The 21,100-nt window shown below is 39.5% G+C and overlaps 2 protein-coding genes across 8 annotated transcripts; both read right to left on the bottom strand.

Moving 5' to 3' along the window:
• Positions 1–503: 503 nt before the first annotated feature.
• On the bottom strand, positions 504–3,077 carry si:dkey-78k11.9 (P2Y purinoceptor 1). The gene has a single exon (XM_027027990.2). The coding sequence runs from the start codon at positions 2,797–2,799 to the stop codon at positions 1,753–1,755; it is 1,047 nt and encodes a 348-aa protein (XP_026883791.1). The 5' UTR covers positions 2,800–3,077; the 3' UTR covers positions 504–1,752.
• Positions 3,078–4,063: 986 nt separating this feature from the next.
• Positions 4,064–21,079, bottom strand: LOC113588682 (CCN family member 5-like). 7 transcript variants are annotated; one of them, XM_035520138.1, is made up of 9 exons: positions 20,999–21,079; positions 20,279–20,334; positions 19,988–20,045; positions 15,042–15,123; positions 8,108–8,310; positions 7,000–7,216; positions 6,361–6,609; positions 5,728–5,993; positions 4,064–5,251 (listed from the first exon to the last, which is right to left on the bottom strand). In XM_035520138.1, exons 5-9 carry the CDS (start codon positions 8,216–8,218, stop codon positions 4,958–4,960), a joined length of 1,137 nt encoding a protein of 378 aa, XP_035376031.1. In that variant the 5' UTR covers positions 8,219–8,310; positions 15,042–15,123; positions 19,988–20,045; positions 20,279–20,334; positions 20,999–21,079; the 3' UTR covers positions 4,064–4,957. The 7 variants fall into 7 exon arrangements, 5 of the variants coding, with proteins under 5 accessions (XP_035376031.1, XP_035376032.1, XP_035376033.1 ...); XM_035520139.1 differs by lacking the exon at positions 20,999–21,079 and adding an exon at positions 20,823–20,969; XM_035520140.1 differs by lacking the exons at positions 19,988–20,045; positions 20,279–20,334; positions 20,999–21,079 and adding an exon at positions 18,452–18,541.
• Between the last annotated feature and the right edge of the window lie 21 nt (positions 21,080–21,100).

The following is a 21,100-nucleotide window of genomic DNA, read 5'->3' as shown; positions in this document are numbered from 1 at the left end:
CTTAAGTGAAAAGCTTGAAGAAAATCAATTATTCTCATTCCCTGTATTGTAGCCCTTTTAATATTCCCATCTTTACTGTTAAGAAAGTAGACCAAGATGAGTGGAGCTTTGGTCAAGACAGTGCAGACAGCTGAGAGAAATGAGCCTGGGCAGATGACAACTGTATGTTTGAGTCCTGATGGAGTGGTGACACTGGGGTGATTACCCAGTAACACCAACACCTTTAACTGCATAACTTTTTTGCTCCCATGTACCATGCAGTGGTCCAAAAACAGTGTTGAATTACTCCTACATGATGACACATTTGAACACTTTCTGCAGCACTTTGTTTTGTTTGCAAAAATCTATACACCTATTTTCAGATACATTATTTTGGAATGGTAAAAAAATAAGGAAATTGAAAAGCAAAACCAAGGACCATTAATGTACCGATGTGACGCTGGCAGCACAGAGGAAGTGAGAGGTGAAGATAAAGCAAAAGAGTCTTTATTCTCCATGTTTTAAATGACACAAAAGAACAAGCTGCAATGCAGTGGTAAAAAGAAAACAGAAATAGTTTAGGGTGCAGGCTTGCACTGAGGAAGAGCAGAAGTTCAGTCATCTGACAATGTACAGTGCAGATGTAAGGAATCTGTGGACTTAAACAGTGACAAAGAAAACAAGGAACAGGTGAGTAACATTAATATGCTTGTGATTGGGACCAGGACAGGTGCTGTGAGGGGAAAACCAAAAACTCACTACATGCATAAAAACAATAATCCCAGATCATGAATATTAAGGATACCCCCACTGGACAATTTACATCTTGGAGTCTAGATGGGTGGCTGCGCATATATTCACTCACTGCAAGTCTCAGGCCATACAGACACGTCACTGCAGTGAAGTGTGGCAGTCTAGTGGATAGACTAGTTCATACACTCATTGCAATCAGGCCTCCCCACCCTCGAAAATGAAACCACTGAATCTTACTACCAGTGAATAATTAAGACTTTGTGGGAATATATGCCAGTGAGTGAAGTTATAGTAATAGATGTTATGGTAACCTCTCTTCACCCTCTCCTCTGCTGCTTTACCTTGATCCAAAGTTGTTTCAAAATACAGCAAGAAAGAAGACCAACATTCAAAGAACCAAAGAAAAATATTTTTAAAAACTGGTTGTCTTTTCATATACTCACTTTAACGACTAATCAGCTAAGATGTTGTCCTGATGATTGTTTCCACGTTCTTTGCTTAATGTCACTAAATCCAATTACGAAGACAAGTAAGTACACCTTTGGCAAAAACTTGTGTGTGAAAGGTAAATCGATTTTTTGGTAGTCGGAGCCATTTCTTGTAGCATTCCTTCCTCCTCCATTCTTCAAGTTCACCCTGTAATTTTGAATCTTTTACCTTCTAGCGATACAGAGCTTCCTTATGAAGGGAGATGAGCTTGGGCATTGCTAAGAAATTCTGTCGTATTTTGAACATAAAAGTACCCTCTTTTCCTTGGATACTCAAAGAAAATTGATCCGATAACACTTGCATGAACGCTTGTGTTTGAATTGTTATTAGGCCAGTTACCACAATACATAACTAATTTGTAGAGAAGGTTTGTTATGAAAAGTCTCTCATAAGGTCTTTGGTATTACGTGTCTGTAATAAATGAGTACATGACGATGGTATTTGCAAGATGTTTGCAGAAGGAGCCGGTCACATTTTGTTTAAACTTGCTAATGCACGAGAAGTAAACCTGCTGCAAATTTTGCAGTGACATCAGCACTGCTGATTCTCCACACCGCTTCGTATTTCCAGTCGAGTGTCAGAATCCATCTCCTGTGGGTTACGGTAGATAACAATCCCTATGATTTGTAATAAGGATGTCCAGGCTTGTTTGTTCATGTTTTGAATTCGCATTAGGAACTCGTCGTTTCCAACAAGATATATCAAAGGATTAATTGCACTGTTCATGCAGACAAGGCCTCTACTCACTTGATGAGCGACGTAGATGTTATCAAAGCTCTCGTGACAAGTCCCCTGCATCTTTAGAATCCTCGTCTTTAAATTTAAATTTCTGAAAATGTGGTAAGGGATAAAACAAATCGAAAACAAAATTGTCAGCATAATTACCAGTTTTAAGCAGCGTTGCTTCAACAGAGCGTTGACATTCGTTTTTGTAGATAGGACAACAACTATGTGGCCGTAACATAGCAAAATGATGAGGAGGGGAACAACAAATCCGGTGAAAGTCCACCCTAAGCTATATGACAGGTAATCGGTTATCCACTGGTCTGTTGTAGTATCGAAACATTCGTCCGATGAATTTTGCTTGGACTTGTCAAAGAACATGTCCGGCAGAATCTGTATGAAAACCAAGATCCACACAAGTGCGCTTATAATCGCAGACATCCTGGTATTTATTTTTCCCATCACTTTCATAGTATGGACTATGCCTAGGTATCTGTATATGCTTATGCATGTGAGGAAACCGATGCTGCCATAAAGATTCAAATTGAAGCAGAATCGTGTTATTTTGCAAAACGTTTGCCCAAAAATCCACGTGCTGTTCGCGGCGTAATACGTGACCAGAAACGGCAACGTGAAAACATATAGGAAGTCTGCAATACCGAGGTTTAAAATAAAAACGTTAATATTTCCAAGTTTCTTCCAGCCATTGTAGACCGATTTCAGTCCAAGCACATTTGCTGAAAATCCGATTGCGAAGACAAGTATGTACACCGTTGGCAAAAACCTGTGTGTGAAAGGTAAATCGATTTGTTGGCAGTCGGAGTCATTTCTTGTAGCATTACTTCCCCCCTCCATTCTTTCAAGTTCACGCTGCAATCTTGAGTCTTTTGCCTTCTAGCGATACAGAGCTTCCTTATGAAGGGAGAGGAGCTTGGGGATTTGTACGAAATTCTGTCGTGTTTTGAACACAATATTACGCCCTCTTCCTCGGGTACTCAAAGAAAATTAATCCGATCGTTTATTTGATGCAGAAATTGAGTATTGGTAGTGTACAACCCGTAACACTTGCATCAACAACTGTATTTGAATTGTTATTCAATTTTTTATTCTTTCCGAAAAGAGTTTGGTTTAGAAAAATAGCCACATTACCTCTAACCCACCCCTCATTACACACACACACGCACGCACGCACACACGCACGTGCAGAAATAAAGAAAGAAAATAGCCATTCCAAAATAATAGAAAACAGCCATCCCAGAAAAAAATATATCTGGAGGTAACAAGAAATAGAAATTTGAAACATTTGGAAGCACCATGTAGGCAAAGTGAAACCCCAACGAAAACCAAATTCACACACATTTCCTGCCTTAAACTGATCATGCAGTTCAAAACCTCTTTCTTGTATTTTGTATGCTTGAAAATGTTGCAAGAAAGACAGAAATTTTAACAAAATTAAGATGTGTCCTAAAATATGAACAATGTTGAATTGTAATATCAGAATACTTTGACTGCCTTATGGATGCCTTCTATATTTTAAGAAAGTATTAATATTTCTCTTGCTCTTTGGGTTGGGGTTGGTATGTGTGAATTAACTTCTTTTTTTGCCTGTCTGCCTAAGGAATGCTGTGCTGATGTGTGAACACCTGCTTGTTTCTACTGTACCCTCAAACATTTTACTGAGGACTGGGCATACATATGGAAATGAATAGATTAGATGCATCAGGAAATCACTGATACAAAATTGAAAAATTATGCATATGTATAACTATACTCATGCATATTATTCAAGCATCAGCTTAGTGGATGTAAATCAAGTAAAATAAGTGCTACTTTATACAATTATTCTAATGCATGATATAGAATGTAGAAAAATTTTATATTCTAAATATGTTATCTTTAAATCTGAAAGACTGATTTATGTTTATCATGCACATTTTGTTGTCTATTACTTTTGAGTCCTTTATGTTAAAAGCACAAAGCATTATGTTCCTCATAACGACACCAAAGTAAACTTACCCTGTTCACCCCCAAAGGTTTATGTAAAAAAAGCAATACATTTCCAGAATGGAACAGATTTATCAGGAAATGATTGATAAAACCATGCTTTAATAATGCACTGATCAATTTATTAAGAATGTTACTTAGTTTTTGCTAATTTAAAAATTGTATTGCATAATAAAACCATCCCAGTTCACAACCAACTCAGATGTACTGGATTCTTCTGTAAGGAGCACCATTCCTCTCATGAAAGGTTTGTACTTACTGTGTGCAAAATAATTTAAAGAAGAATTTCACAAAAAGAACTGACACTTACCTGGTACCTTCTTGGTAGGAGGTACTTGGCAGGCACATGCAATCACAAATGCACACACACACACATTTAGTACAATATTACAACTGTGTTATATTATTTTAAATATGTGTCTATAATAAGCTCTTGATATTTGTACACTAATATTCAAGTTTTGTCTTTAAATCATAGTCTCAGCCTTTTCCTTATTTTATCGCCTTATGAACCTGGGTCTATATTCTGCAGAAATCTCACACCAATTGACCATATCAATGTAAAGCCATACTGACAGCGTCCTGCTAAAGCATCTATGTCAAAAAATAACACATGAGGCAGAGATAAGGAGCACAACATCAGTTGAGTGGTTTTTCCTCCACAATTATTTTCTGATAACAGGATATTTATGCAGGAGTTATCACACTTAAAATGTGGCTTTGTGCTTAAAATATAGAAGTTTTGTTTTTCTTACTCATAATGAATGATATGACAATGTAAATCTCATTGTCATCTCATTTATCTTAAAAACCCCACATTTCAATAGGTTAGCATTATATGGTTGTTATTATGTTTATGTCTCAGAGGGCATACTTTAAATAATAGGGGCCAGTTATGTTTGGACGCAGTTAGTAGTGTATACTTTACCAGCAGAGCAATGCACTGATATACACTAGATGGAGATTTAAACCAGTTTCCCAGAAATGGGAATGTCAAATCAATCTGTTCTTAATCCATCTTGAGCCAAGATCTTTTCCTTCTTCTGGAGCTGGCCAGTGGCATTTGAGGGCAGTGGTAGTGGCAAACACATGACTCGATCATCATGAACCAGTGCACAACAATGTCTCCCTGTGGACAACGGAAGTCCATCCCGACAGTTCTGGTCCGATGGGGTGTGCAGCAGCGACTGTCAGAGCATGTGCCACAGAACAAAGGCCTGTGGGAGAGCACGCTGTAGCATCCCCGGTGCTTGAGATGAACAGGGAGGGGAGGCCAGTAGCTGCTATCACACACACCCATTCCCTGGAATACAGGCCTCAAATAAACACTGTCGGGCAAACACTGCTCAGAGTATGTGCAGGCTCAATGCTAATCAATCACACTAGATTCAAACCATTTGTGGTAAGCTTGTTTTACTGCCCTATTAAAGGTATAGGTTGACTGAAAGAAAACTATGAGAGCCAGTTAGCTGTTATAACTGGGAAGTCATTTACATTTATTCAGTCTACTTTACATAAGCACAGATTGGAGGATTTCTATAGTCTTTAAACTACCGCAAATTTAACTTGAGCCATAATCTGTTTCCTATTTCCTCCTACTGAAGATATTTTGGATTTTTACTTTGATATTAAATTAATAACAAAACTTTTACTTGGATGTTTTTCCATTAATTGATCTTTATCTGACAATCTACCTCCTACTTGCTTTCACTCAGTGTTTTTGAGTGAAATATCCCTTTACTGCCACATTCTCATTTCATATGAACTTTGTTCACTCACCAGCTGGATTCTGCTGGTTGGCTCAGAAGTGTCTGGGTGGCATGGCCTAACTTGGCACAGGCGTGTCTGTGTTTGTAGATGGCAGGCCCCGTTCCTGTTGGATATGCGGGTGGAGACACCTGGTCCACAGCTGCGTGAGCATGCACTCCACTCTGTGTTCTGGTCAATGCAGTTGGACCACGGGATCCCGTGGACGCCAGGGTATCCTGCTGGCGTAGACGCCAGGGTATCCTGCTGTGACCCCACGGCTCGGTCAGCTGCGATGACTCATAGAGCAAATGCATAAACATCCTCAGTATTTGACTCACCACTTGGCCCAATCCTACTTCTTCAACACCATTTTGTATAGCAATAAAAGAAAGGACTTTGGATTATATTTGGTGTCTTTGCTATGCGGTAGATGGAGGACTGTATGCTATTCTCAAAGGATTAATGACTCATGTAAAACCCCCCACATTGTCCTACAACAACATAACAAACCAAAGTTCTTGTATATCATTTGGACCTCTTTCATTTGGACCACCCTAAAGCATAGCAGCTCACATTAACACCAGTAGGAGGTTTACCACAGAAGTTATTTAAAGCACAAAGTATGGATGCCTGATGCATTGACATGGCCTTACGAGACACTACCTGCAGTATGATCTAGGAGGATGCTGTTTTCCATGCCCTCGCAAACCCATTCTCTGCAGCACCTGCCTGGCACCTGCACTAGCCTTGGGTTTGGGCAGTGGGTGATGGGCAAGCTTAGGTCTTCATTGCAGAGTGGAACACATGTGATGCCACCCCCGGAACAGTGGCACAGCTGCATGCAGGTGGGTTGGAAAGACTGGCCTTCCTCATACCTCACACCAGCCAGCTCACAGCCAAGCTTGTTCTGCCCTGGGGTGGTCCGGTGGTGGACAGTTCATTTCAGATTTGGGGGAAGAGAAACAAAGCAGAAGGGTTCCTGAGGACTACAAGGTTGGTCTGAGCTCACATAAAGTGAGATTACAGCTACAAAGTTAACACATAAACTCAGACTCATGAACTCAGTATTTGTTTAATGTCAAAGATACTGAATGTATATGTTTATTTCTAGCAATAAAATCAAGTTAGCAAAAAGTCAATGCAACAGGAAATAGTACTTTCAATGCAAATCCATTTTCATAGCTTGTGCAAAGAATCATAACAAATGCCTGCCAAACACCATGTTCTCTGAGCTTTGAAGCTCAGGAACTTTGAAGAACCTCCTAGAACTTCGTTATTAGTGCTTAACAGCGTAGCACTTACGGACACATTCTCCTGGCCCCCCTGGGAAGCTCGCGCTATAGTCGCACTGCAGACCACCCTGAGTGTTGCAGACGTGTCTCTCTGAGCAAGGCTCACCCTCCTGTCTTGCACACATCTGGCAGCACTGACATCCATCCAGAACCATGGGAACGCCAACCGGACATGCAGGTGGGGACCAGTGGCACTGGCATGTTCCTCCACAGAGTTGGCATGCCACCTGAAAACCACAGGGTGGGTGTTTTTTTATTTATTTAACCCACGTCAGCACACATTAATATATAAATGTACACCGACTTGCCACTTGCTAGTACTAGTCATATCATGTGTGTATTCTCTTATCCCTATCTTATACCTCTCTGATATTAATAAGTGTATAATTACATACTGTAGCTCATTTGATGACATATGCTATTCATTGTTGTCAGTCTTGAGCTGGTATAGGTTTTCAGTTACATGATTACATGTTACAGCATTGCTGCTTGGTTGATGGTGGTTCACCATCCAAGAAGATCCAGCCAAAAGCAGTTCTGTTGTCAGAGTCTGCCTAAAGGGCTAGAGGATATCTAACACAAATTGTGAGCTGTGAATCAGAGGACCTATATACTATATACTTACTTTAACTGGCTACATAATTTAAAGGTATTTCTAATAATGTGTTTCTTTAAAAGTGGTGTTTCTAATGCACCCATCAGATCACCAAAAAACAGAAGCATAAAATTAACTTTTATTGCATATTCCAAGTTAGTGACGATTTGGTATTATGTCTGGTGCAGTATTTCTCAACCCAGTCCTTGGGACCCACCCATAGTTTTGCTATGTCCCAGCTCCCAGAGGCTTTCAGGTGTACACATCCATACGGGGATCTTAGACCAAAAATCTAACTTGTGCTTGGTCCACTGTTGAACCCAGAATGACTGGGTTGAGGAAGACTCACCCAAGGCTTAGTTTTATAGCAGAACAAGTAGTTAGCAGGGCCATAACTTGGTTGCTTAGAAACCATGTGCACCTTTAATCTTTGAACCACATTATATAGCTTTAATTTCTTGGGTTTGACATGATTGACTATGAAGCTTCCATACATCTAGAGAACAAAGCAGAGAATTCTGACCTGTGTGAGTATGCAGAAGAGGAGAGAGCCAGTAAATACAGCTACTCTGGTTTCTATCTTCATCCTTTGAGTCCAAATGTTCCTTCTCTGTTGAGACAGCTGCAGTTCCATTAAGTGCCGGTTTTAGCAAACTGGCCGACCTCAGGGCCATTCCTTTATAGAGTAAGGGCTCTGATGTCAGAGATGGACAGTGCAAATAGAATCTGGATGGGGATAAAAAAATAGTTTCAATTTCAGCAGAGTGTCAATTTTTTCCACATTCTGAGGCAGGTCTTTTTTAGCAACTGTGTATTTAAGCAACATTATAAAACAATGGCAGTTTGCTAAAATGGCCAGGTTGTCAATTTAGACAGAATGTCTCTCTGTTTAAGTACAAAAATATATTGTGTAAGTAAACAACAAATCAATACTGTACATACAGTATGTATATGTGATTTATGTACAAAGAAAATCTTTCAGTTTTTCCCTTCGCAAGGAGGAGACAGACACCTAGATCAAATTTTTACCCATCACACACATCTCTCGAGCTTTCCATTGTAAATCTGAAGACCTCACAGAATAAGGCCAAGAATTGTTTTCCAGCCATTAAAGTACAGCCGAGGTGCACCTATTTGACTGAACAATTGAAACAGAACCTAAAAATGTTACAGAATAGAACGTAACACAGACCCAACCTTCTGCATAATCCAAGACAAATGCATGCTACTTGTTTCCTGTTCTATTAGTTACAATATACTATAGGTAATATGTATAAAAGACATGTTATTTGAATTGGGATGCATATACTGACTAAGGCACTAAAAATCTAATCCTAATTTGTGCTGAGGATGTATCTTATGATCTTACTGTTGTGTACCTGTTTGCTATTTTCACTGGACTTGTGCTTGAAAATTTCAATCTCTTTAGCTTTTAGTTAAAATTGATTTTACGGAATCTTGCAGAAATGTGCTTTTTGTATGAGCACCATGGATTTCCACAGTGCATAGAAAAATGCTGCCTCAATAACACACTACCAAAAGAGCCAGGCATGGCACAGAATACACACTGTGAAGCCTCTTTCTTGGCATGTTATGGAACATTCAGGCATTTAGAAGGACAAAACCTGTCTATCTGTTTCCCGATCCTATTTGTGGATTATACATTTTAGAAATAATCGTAACCTATAAGACTAAGACCACCTAAACACAAGCATAAGAATCTATAAATATCATTTAGTGTAAACATAAGCTAATATTTTTCTGCCACTATGGAGCTTGTAGTGGGCCCCTTAGCTGATGCCACTCTTTCAGTGTAGAAAAGTACTTTTGGGATGCATATACAGACTAAAGCACCATTAATCAAAATCTTACTAGTTTAGCCTTTTAGAAAAATGGGCAGCTACTGGTAACATGCTGGACCTTTTGAAAGACCTTCAGAAGAAGAATAACTTGCTCTGTTATTTTTGTCTATTGTTCCAGTGGACCTCCAGATACTTTCAGAAGATGGCATAACTTGAACGACCTTGAAAATTGTTGTGTAAGCGTTGAACAGAAAGGAAACCAGAACTGTTCCATGAGGTGCCTCACAATGTCTGGCCACCATCTCTAATATGTAGTCCATTTCCAAAGCACGCATCGAATGTGAAATCCATTTTTTAATTGCGTTAATCAAATGCACATACATTGATTCATGTTATGAAAGAATGTAATATTAAAAACATTAGAGAAATTATTTTCCTACTTTTTTATGTTTAAACTTTAAAGTTTATACCATCTACATGGTATTAATTATATTTCTTAGAATTGTTTTGCAATTTTGCCTTACAAATCAAAGTCATGTAATTTCATATTTATATAAAATACTCCTAATAACCTACAAACCACTGAATGGCCTTGTCCCACAGTACCTTAGAGAACCTCTAGGGCATTACGACCCACCATGTCTGCTTAAATCAAAAGGGGCAGGTGCTTTACTAGTACCAAGAATAAGAAAATCTACTGCAGGGGGCAGAGCCTTTTCCTATAAAGCTCCCACATTATAGAATAACCTTCTTGTAAATGTTTGAGACTCAAACACAGTCTCAATATTTAAGGTAAGGCTGAAAACTTATCTGTACAGTCAGGCCTTTTATTAACTACTTCCCATCTTAGGTAAAGGTGTAGTTCTAGGTGTCCATGGGTATTGAGAGTTTTGGTAAACTAGGATGTTATGATGCGGTCACTTCACCTCTCCTTTGTCACTCAACTTTCTTGACTGAGAGCGGCAGAGTGCTGATGTTCCTGTACTTAAGGTGTATGATTGATGTGTCACTTGTGCCAAAACGGTGTGTTTGCACCTTCATGTGGTCTCAGGATGAACAGGAACGAGAGGAGTTACAGATGGAGGCGACTGCTACTGAAACCAAACCTGAAAGGGAAGGGTGGTCTCAAGAGTCTATGTCGCCACCTTCTGTTGGACTAAGGAATTTCTCACCAACCTGCCTCCCACCTTCTACTTTCCTCCTAAGGTAGACATTAAAGGACATTGAAACAGGACACAGGTGAAAACATTGGGGATAATAAAACATGAGACAGGGAAGACCCCAGATGGAAAAAAACATAAACAAAACTATATGGCATTAGTGCCATGAGAACAGTGACACCTGATGAGGAAACCACGACACTCCTTTGCCAAAAGTCCCCATGCCTCCATGTCCTCATGCCTCAAGTTACTGGTCTGAACATATACAGAAGTGCTCCCTCTTCTGAATTGGAATTAAGCAGGATATCTCCCATAGTAGTGGCATCTTCTGAAGGCTCAAGTATAGGGTGAAAAGAGATTTAAGAACAGCAAAATTGCAATTGCATCAACTGAAAATGCACTTGATAGTGTATCACTCACATGTTTACAAAGAAAAATGAAACAGGAATAAGATAACAAATCTAAAATATCAGTGATGTAACTGCATAATCTAAGCAATATAAGTACAAAGCAAAAAATATAAAGTACAACTTGCTGTAAAGTGTGGTGTGACAGATATGGAGGACAGTGTATTGGCCTTGAATAAGATTGAATGATATGAGGTTGGTTTAGAAATATTGCATATATTCAGTGACTTGAAATGAGATGTAAACATTGCACATACACCAATGATAGCAACACATCAGTCTTCTCATACTGAGGACAACTCAGAGTTCAGTAGTGCTACAGACTGTAGGAAGGGGCTGTTTTTAAATCTATTTGTGTATGTGCTGATTGATCTGAAGCACATTCCTGATGTGAGGAGCTTAAAGAGATGATGTCCAGTGTGTCTAATGTCTTTTATGATGTTCTTGGCTGTCCTCACATAGCGAGTGCTGTGAAGCTGATACTGCCAGTGATAGCAGCTCTATGCTATCAATCTCCTGTGCTATTTTCACAATGGGAGGGATTTTTTGTCAACATCAGTGCAGCTGCTGTACCAGGCTGTCCTGCAGTATGTTAGGATGCTCTCTGTGGTGCATCTATAAAAGTTGACAGATTTTTGGTAAGGCTGGTTCCTTTTAGCCTCAAAAGGCTTTGTTGTGCCTAGAACTGTTGTATTTTTTGGTAGTGCTAAAATCCATGATAATCCCCTTGGTCTTTGTGGTGTTTAAGACCAGGTTATTGTTGGTGCACCATGTTGTCAGGTTGTACAGCTCTTCCCTGTATGTGCCTTCACTTAAGACGTGTTTGAGTTTTCGATGGGTTGGCAGTGATGTGTGAAGAGTGCATAAAAGAAGAGTCTCAGCACAGATCCGTGGGGGATGCCAATGCTCATGGTAAAGGTCAAGTATGTGTGGCTGCTCAGTCTCATAGCCTAGGGCTGGCTGATTAGGAAGTCCAGTATCCAGTTGTATATAGAAGGAGTTAGTCCTAGTGCATAGAGTTTGTCAGCCATCTTGTACAGTAAGACAGTATTAAATGCCGAGCTTTAGTCAGTGAAGATCATCCTGATGTAAGTGTTGTGTCTTTCTAAGTTGAGAGAAGGCTGTATGCAGAGTCACACAAATGGTATCCACAGTTGATCTCTTTGCCTGGTGCTGGTTTAGATCAGCTGGGTCAGTGTCTTTGATGTAGGTGAGTACCAGGTGTTCAAAGTATGTAGAATAAATAATGGGTGAGAGTGACTGGCTGATAGGCACTTGGACAAGTTACCATAGGTGTTTTTGGAACAGGCCTATGTGGTGAATGTATGTAAGGCTAGAGAGAGGTTGAAAATATGTGAATACCTCTGCTAGCTGGTTAGCATAGGCCTGGATTACATTCCCTTGTACCATCCTGAATTACGCAACCCATACACCATCAGCCCCAGCACCGTCCTGGGGTTTCCACCATGTACACCTAGTTGCTTCCCATGTATTGATGTTGTGGAGGTCCTGCTGCACCTCACGAGGGTGTAGAACAAGAGTCTGTGACTCTCCAAATAGGTAGAGACTGTTATATTTGTGAAACTGAGCTAAGATGTTAAGTTCCTCTGCTAAGCTGGCAGTACTGTTGGCTGGTGTATGCTGTTATTTCTCCTTTTGTAATCTGTGATGGACTGGATGTCTTGCCACATCCATCGTGGGTCCTCCTCTATCTGTATTTTGTAGTTGATTTTTGCAGTCCATCATGTGTTTTGCAGTGTTTTGCAGTGTGTTTGTGCAGTGGCTTTTACTTGTATTCAGTGGGAGAGCAGGGTTTACGCTGGACAGAAAGAGATGTGTTTGTAGTGTTATCAGACCACCTGCTTTTTAAAAATCAGATTGCAGGTAGTAATTCCTACTAGTGTTCATCTTTGATTAGTAAACTGTCAGTAGCTGTAATAATGTTTTAGTGTAATAATAATGTTTAGCTGTAATAATGTTTTAGTTTTTTTTCCAGGATTCGCCAGAGTAATTGGTGCCACTGGTTGCACCCACATTCCCAGGAGCTGGTGTCCTGTGGTGGTTGGTTAGTCTGTAACGTTTCTGCTGGCCCGAGTGCTGAAGGGTGTGGAGCAGGACGCACAGACTCCCTAGATAAAATTAACATAACATACGAATAACGAGGGCACTCACACACAACATTAACGACAGACATCATGTACACATTTAACTAAACAAAAACTACAATAACCAATAACATTTAACAATGACTACATACGTGTTTTGACATACAACAGCAGACTAACAATAACCAACACAATACACACACTAAAAGAGGTAAATAGACAAAGAAACACAAGATGTTAAACCCTGTGCAGGTGTGTGCAATTATGGAGGGCATGGTTACAGATGGGGTGAAACCCCCTGCGCGCAGCCGGCTGTGCCACATGACTTGGGGGGGGGGGGGGGGGTTGTCCTGTGACAGTTACAAAGTATTTAATTACAGTATTTAAAGTTTTACATTTTATTCTTACAATCTAACTAAATTATTTGTATGCAATACTCTTCATTTCATTTTTTTAGCCCTGTTTATTTGATTACACTAAACCAAAAACCAGCTGCATATAAGAATAGTGTCATGAGTTTATTGACTTCCAGCAGTCTTGTTGTGTCTGTGGAGACAAGAAACAACTACTGTGAGTATTACATGTAGATAATGTGAAATGCAATATAGTGCAATACCACCTTTTATTGTATTCATCTTCCTCTATGTTCAGCTTTATATTTTTTGCAGTGTCTTTAACTTCAAACGTCAAGTTCAAGTGTTCTTTTGTAAAGTCTTTGGATGCTGTCTGCTGAGGGAATGCACCACAGTGTACTGTCTTTGTGGGAACAGTTCTGATGTGTAGCAATGATTTAGCTTAGTTTTTCGAAATAATGCCATGCTAACCATGTGCACCACTTTGAAAGTGCAGTGGCAATGTATTAATGATGGGCTACAAAAATAAGCGAAGTACAACCCAATTGCAGAAGACTTCCTCTGAAGAAATTATTTTTGAGTTTATAATTTTGGTGCTCTGCCTGTTTAAAATAGGTTGAATGCTATGTTCATCAGTTTATATATTCATTTTACTTATATTCATTTTTTCAATAATGTGAAGTCTACTGCGAGATACTCAATGTCATGCTTTCTTTATTTTGATTTATGCTAGGTCTTCTCATAATAATGAGTCATAATGAACTCTATATAGATTCTATGCCTTATAGTGAAAGAAAGAAAGAAAGAAAGAAAGAAAGAAAGAAAGAAAGAAAAAGAAAGAAAGAAAAAGAAAGAAAGAAAAAGAAAGAAAGAAAGAAAGAAAGAAACACTCTGAGAAAAGAAAGGGCTCAACCTCTTCCATGCTGTACAAATATTGCCCATGACCCACAGGTTAAAAAACACTGACCTAAATGCCTCCATACAAAGCTCAAATCTAGTGTTGCATTATCATGTCAAACATTGTTGTCATAACTAATCTCAGGTCAATAACCCTAACCTTAGCTACTCTACTGAAGTCATTCCAATTAACCAAGAGATACAGCTGCATATTATTTGCCTAAAAATGAAAACAAGAATTAAAACACCTAATCAAAACTCCAAGCTATAGCATGTAAAGTGAAAATAAAATAGGGCCCAGAATAGAAACCTGGGGTATCCCACATGTAAGGTCAGCCATATCATATTTCCAACAGACACTGAAAAAAAAAAACAATCTAGTGCAGTTTTTCATATGCCTGTTTTTCAATATATTGTTTTCCACTATATCAAAGGCTGCACTAACATCAAGCAGTGCCAAAAGAGTTACTTCCCCAGAATCAAAGTATATGAATTGCTACTTCTAATAAGCTTGTTAGGCTTCCTCTGATTACAGAGCGGAGCATTTATCTTTGACATTTATCTTTGACATCCTTGATGAAATGAATGCAGCGATGAATCCAACCAAGTATAAACCTACAAGCCCCAGAGAAGCCTGCACTTCTTGTACACATCACAGTACACACCACACCTATCTATTCTGGGTCAGCAGCTATGCCATCTTTACCCATCACATCCTGGGTACTTGACTTACCTCTGGAATAATTTGCACTTCTGAGGCTGCATCTTCAAACAATGTCATTGCAGCTGCTCTAGCTCCCTAGTGGCTCTCAAGTCTGTGGAGTAGATAATCACATTTTCAAGGTAAATTAATTGGGACTTGTTCACCAGAACACCAAGGTGTATCATCAGCCTTTGGAAAATGGCTGGGGTACTGCAGAAAACAAAGGGCAATCTATCGTTCAAGGCCATTGGAGTAGTGAATGCCATATTCTCCCAGTCCAGCTAATATACCACAACTTGCAAGCTCAGCCTTTGCTTCCTCTTCCACTAAATGTCTTACCTCTGCATTGGTGAAGGTCAATTTTGGCATAAAAGTAACAGTCCTCATTATTTGGTCTAATAATAGCTCAACTCCCTCTTACATAATGCTCCTGTGTGTATTCTTCCATATTGAATATGCTTCATGGGGTGAGAGGATATAACCTCCCACTACTTCACTGTAACTTTGATGGTACGTAAAGCTCTCACATGGGCTTAGAGGGTATGCACTGATGTGAGTTTTCCTTCAGAATACACCCCCTCAGTCAGACTGAGTGGCAAAACCTACTGCAGCAAGGCTGCTTTTATTAGAGGAAATGGCAAAACCAGGAATGAAGCAAGAGATTATCTATTTAAATTAAAGGCAGTCAGACTTGACAGTGGTCCCTCAAAATGACCAAAGAACTAGTGGATCATGGACATCAACATGTTTCCAGGAATCAGGATTCAGTTCCAGGGAATTACACTAAACAAAGCTTACAAAAGGCGTACTTTGTTTGTAGCTAACACTGTTTCTCAGTAACATGCATTTCTGCAAGTAAACAAGCTTTTCTCTGATTTTACCATTAAAGCTAACATTTAAAATATAAATTCTTGTGGTCATTGTAATCTTTAATTTGTCAGGGAATGCTCTCCTTTCCCACTGTTCAAGTGTTACAGCCCGCCACATGCAGTGAGATCACAGACTTTCTTGTTTTTAACTATGCCTATGTAGCACACACCTGCACCCGGGTTATTGTGGTAATGTCTGTGTGTATTTAAAATGCTGTGGGAGTGTGCCTCTTTGTCAGTCTTTGTTAGATGTTAGGTGTCACGTTATGTCATGCCTTTAGTCACACACAAAGTTTGTTTCTTCCTGTATGTTATACGCGAGTGCTGTTATGTTTACCACCTGTGTTATATCAAAAAACGTTCATCCACGTCGAGGGAGTCTGTGCATCCTGCTCCTTGCCCTACAGCACTCGGGCCATTACAGAAAGACCAACTGCCAAGGGATGCAGCAAGAATCCTAGTCTGTTCGAGGTCTGCTAGTGGGAAAAGTACCTGGCATTGCTCCCAAAGGATACCGAGCAAGTGCGTGAGGACAAGAGACATGCAGCTCATTTGTTTGCCGATATGATGGGTAAATTACTCAAGCGGAACATGGCTAGTATGGGGGATGAATGGGTTCACCTATCTTAGCAAGGACTTGGATAGGCTCTTCCAAGAAAGGGAGAAGGTGAGGCTCCATTAAGAGCCCCCCCACCCCCCATGTCCCGGAGATTGCTGCTAGCACCTCTCTCGATAGCCCTAAGAGGGAAAGTATTGACTCCCTCACACCTTCAAAGAAAAAAAAGAAGGGAAAGAAGAGAGATGGTGCTTCTCCAGACTCCTCCTTTATAGCAGAGCCATTGAGCCCAGAGTAGTCATTGTGTCTCTGCTTATAAAGGGAGCTGGTACATCATAGCGGTTTGCTCCACCCTTACGTAGGGGAGAGGGAGCATCCTGAGGGGTTTACGGACAATCCAGAGGATTCAGGATCAGACACAATGGTTGTCGACCAGCCCTCCATGGACCATGATAAGAGCTATGCTGAGGGACAGGAGTTCTACTGCGACGTGCGCTCGGAGGCAGGATCCGAGTACACCCTCGCCACTCAGTCACTAAGGGGTGGTAAAATTGTTAATAAAAAAAATGTAGTTATTTATACCTGTCAGGACAACTCTTGTTGCTGTGGTCTGAAACTGCATCACTTCACATAGAATCAAAACCATGTGCTAACTAGCCAACCAACCTACCGGGTCTTGCCAACAGAGAAAACTAGACAAGATTAACATTTTATAAATTTATAGTCAAGGTAAAATGACCAATTACACATAGTCAAATAAGTCAATGTCATACCTTAGTGTCATTTAGACAACTTTTCAAACAAAATACCTAGCTAACTAGCTAGATTCAGGGATAACGGTAAAAGCAGCTCTAGATTCTCAGGTTTCAACCAAATATTAGATATTTATAAAATTAATTAATAAAATAACATTAATTTGACAAATTAATAATAAAAATAAATACATTAATAAAATTAAGTTAGTCTGATGGATAAGGATTTAAAATGGGAGGATTATACGATTATACGAATGATATTGGAGAAAAGGATTTGTAACACGGTAACACACTCAAGAGACAAGATAAAACATCTTTGAATTAGTGGAATTATGCTTTTATTTTGGTGTTATTTTACACTGAATTTTGAGGGGTATTCAAATGATGTGTTGTCTGTATGCCTGAGCATGTTCGCCTCAGTGATACCAAAACATATGAAAAGACAACAGCTCACTTTTTCTCCAGAGAAGAATTTGAGAATTTGAGGTTTGGACTTGGACATTTGTAAAGCTGCTTTGTGACAACATCTGTTGTAAAAAAGTGCTATATAAATACATTTTGATTTTGATTTTGATTTGAGGTAAGAAAGTCATTAAATTGTTAATTACGAAAAGAGGTTTTAAAAGCCTGTTCATTTATTAATGATTCTTTATTTTTCTTCACTGTCACGGAACGCTTCTCTTCCCACTGTTCACATGGTACGCCACCTGCAGTGGGAATTCAGACTGTCTTGTTTGTAAACACGCCCCTGTTAGAACACACCTGCACCTGGTTTATTGTGATTACGTTTGTATGTATTTAAACCCCTGTTGGCTTGCCTCTTTATCGGTCTTTGGTTCTGTTTGTGTCTGACATTGCTCGTGTTCATCCTGCTTATACCATGTGAGTGTCACTGTGTTCATCGTATCGTGCCTAATAAATGCTTGTCTATGTTGAAGGAGTCCTGGTCCTTGCCGTGCGGCACTCAAGCTGTTAGATTTACTCTGAATGTCACAGAACGCTCCCCTTGCCACTGGTCACGTGGTTTTAGTGGTCTGTTCAGTATCTATTTAGTCGCTGACGGTTTTTGGGCAAACACTGCAAAGCACCTGATTTGTGACCTAAAATGATTGGTGCTCTGCAGAAGACAAAAATAAAGATAAAAGGAGACAACATACATAAGGCTTTCAGTTGTTCTTGAGATGGCTCCTTTGTTGTATACCTTTTAATGGCGTTAAATAAAGATTTTCTCTATTGCCCCTGGATGCTGACTCTATTTACCTGCCTGGTGCCTGCTTTTTCGCACACCATCCGCTCTACTTCGGTGACTTCAACCTCATAAACCATCAGTGGTCACCTAATAGGATGCAGCAAGCGAAACAGCAGTCACCACAATTTCAGTTTACCTGGTAAAAACTATTCTCAATCCTATTAATAGCCTTTACCACTTTCTTTATCGTTCACAAAAAACTCTATCATTTAATACTGTAGTATGTTCCCACACAAATTCATCATATCCTCCTAACTACCAGGGGGAAAAAAGGTCTCCCAATTCATTTTTTTTTTAAACTTCCCCAATTGTTTGGAAGGCAATGAGCATACTGAGAACATTTTTATTTTTAAAAATGTTTCTATTTTAAAAATGTGTCCACTACAGTTGACATCTGAACATGCCACCTATGAAACTGAATCATAATCACAGTAAATCAATCCCAAAGAAAATACCAAGTTTTCATAATATTTATGATGAAAACTACCAAAAGCTAAGCTAATCTATATGTAACTCTTTTCTAGTGTATGTCTAGTGTTTGTATTTTCATGTTATGTTATGTCAGCTATGTTTATGGAGTATGCCATTTCAAAAAGCAATTCCCTTTCTTTAAAACAGAGAGGAAAATCTTGCACTTTGTACACATCACATATGTTTTGCTGTTGCAACCAGACCTGTGACACCTTGATGCATGTGTTTCATCCACCATCTTTGGGAGATGGATGGCCCCATAGTGTCTCAGAGCTGCATTTGGCTGAGGATTCCACTTTTGACATGTAGTCATCTTCACTCTCAGCAGAGATTCCTGCTTGGACTTGAGTAATCATCTGCTCACCAAGGAACAATTTGAATTCAAGGAACTTCAGTGGTTTCTTTCCCAGAACTTGGCAGTCAGTCTTATACTGAAGCCATGCATTGGTGATTGCCAAATCAAAAAAGTGGAAAATTGTACGCACTGTCCATTTCTGAGTGAGTGGCCATTCTATAGAAACTTAGCATCCTGTCCACACCACTCATGTTTTTGTTGTACTCAGCAATTGCCACTGGTCTTGACACCTGCACATACCTTTTCTCTTTCTTAGACCATCTATTGCATGTGTCCTGTGACTCAATGTCATAGGCAGAGGATGCCATGACCACTGCTTTATTGTCAAACCAATTGATGACAGCAAGTTCAGGATCTCGCCTGATCCCCATCTCAGATGCTCCTCTTCCTTTCTTTTTGATGGCCTGATCCCCTATAAATATATAACATCCTTTGGATTTCTGTTCTTCATGAGAGTTCCTGTACCTCCCAAACCTTTCTCCATCATGGTGTCCATGAGATTGACAGTTGTGACAGCGCTGTGACTCTAAAGGTGGTCTTACCTTGGTAAACCACAAAATCTAAGACCATACCACTTGGTGTGGCCAAGACAAACACCTTCAATCCAGTCGGGTTTGGTTTGCCCGGTACAGACTGGTGAATTTGGAAGTGACCAGTAAATGAAATCATTTGATCATAAATGGACAATTTTCCTGTTCTAAGCTGATTTAGACATCCTTACCTCACTTTGTTCAGAAGGGGCCCGACTTTCCACAAGAGGTCTCTGCTTTTGTCCTCATCTGAAATATCAAGGTCAATGACAATCCCTTCCTTCTCAGTTGAAAATACAGAGAACAAAATGCTGGTGATAAGTACAAATGTCCACTGTGGAGGACATTTTTAAATACTCTCCTATCATTGTAATATACTGTTATATTACTTTAGAAAAATGGTTTAAAGTGTTCTTAGGAGATTCGTATAAAACATGACAACATTTCAAGACAAAATTTGCTCAAAGATAATAAGCACTTACTTTTCTTCTTTCCATAGCAGCTTGCGTTGATGGACGCCATTTTCTTTGAAGAGAAACTTGCCAAAACCCCACCCACATAAAATTGGTATCATTTAAAATTTCTAAATGTCCTCTTTAAAGAACAAAAGGAGTAGTATGTTTGGTGTGAGACATATTTAAGTCTAAATATGTACTCTAGAGGACAAAATTGAACTGCTGCTAGTCAGGAGAATATATAGTAACATGACAATAGATGTGGTACTACAATGTTTAAAAAAGGTTGTTTACCTTATAGAATGAGTCTATTTTGAAACGCGTGTGGTTTTTAACATGCGATAGGCTGGTAGGCTATTGTACAATATGCTAACACTTAATTACAAGCCTATTTCATGTTGGCATGACTGCACTGATCAATACAAACGTTCAAACAGAATAGAAACCAGAACTGATTTGATATTGGATAATTTTACAAACTATGCAGATACAACGACATTACACATCATCTTTACGCATGTAGCCCATAACTATACATTTTAAACAAACTTGGCCGAAAGGGTTTAGTTACCCCACGTTTGCGGTGTACTGATTTGTGCTTGTGCCAGTTGCCGGCTTCCCATTGATTTAATAGTTTGCATATGCTCCGGTAAGAATTCAGCCTTTGCCTTTGATTTCGAATTGATTTTACGTCCTCAAACAAAACCGACGAAATTTCCGTAATATCAATTTCGTTTCTCTCCTTACCCGTCACAGAAACTACCACTTCCGTATGTCAACCGTAGAGATCTTACCGCCTCTTGAACTGTGAGGATAAGTGAAGTCTCGTGACAGCCTAGTCCATAATAC

This window comes from Electrophorus electricus, chromosome 20 (genome assembly GCF_013358815.1).
Source record: "Electrophorus electricus isolate fEleEle1 chromosome 20, fEleEle1.pri, whole genome shotgun sequence".
Classification (NCBI taxonomy): Eukaryota; Metazoa; Chordata; class Actinopteri; order Gymnotiformes; family Gymnotidae; genus Electrophorus; species Electrophorus electricus.
Note: the sequence above shows the minus strand (reverse complement) of the source record. Positions and strands in the feature narration are given on the sequence as shown.

What these genes read in the sequence shown, in the direction of transcription:
- LOC113588682 (XM_035520138.1), bottom strand. Translation starts at nt 8,218, where the DNA reads ATGGAACTGCAGCTGTCTCAACAGAGAAGGAACATTTGGACTCAAAGG. An exon ending in GGGGCCAGGAGAATGTGTCC is followed by an intron (nt 6,610 to 6,999) that starts GTAAGTGCTACG and finishes GGACCACCCCAG; the next exon opens with GGCAGAACAAGCTTGGCTGT. An exon ending in CAACCAGCAGAATCCAGCTG is followed by an intron (nt 5,252 to 5,727) that starts GTGAGTGAACAA and finishes CCTGTATTCCAG; the next exon opens with GGAATGGGTGTGTGTGATAG.
- si:dkey-78k11.9 (XM_027027990.2), bottom strand. Translation starts at nt 2,799, where the DNA reads ATGGAGGGGGGAAGTAATGCTACAAGAAATGACTCCGACTGCCAACAA.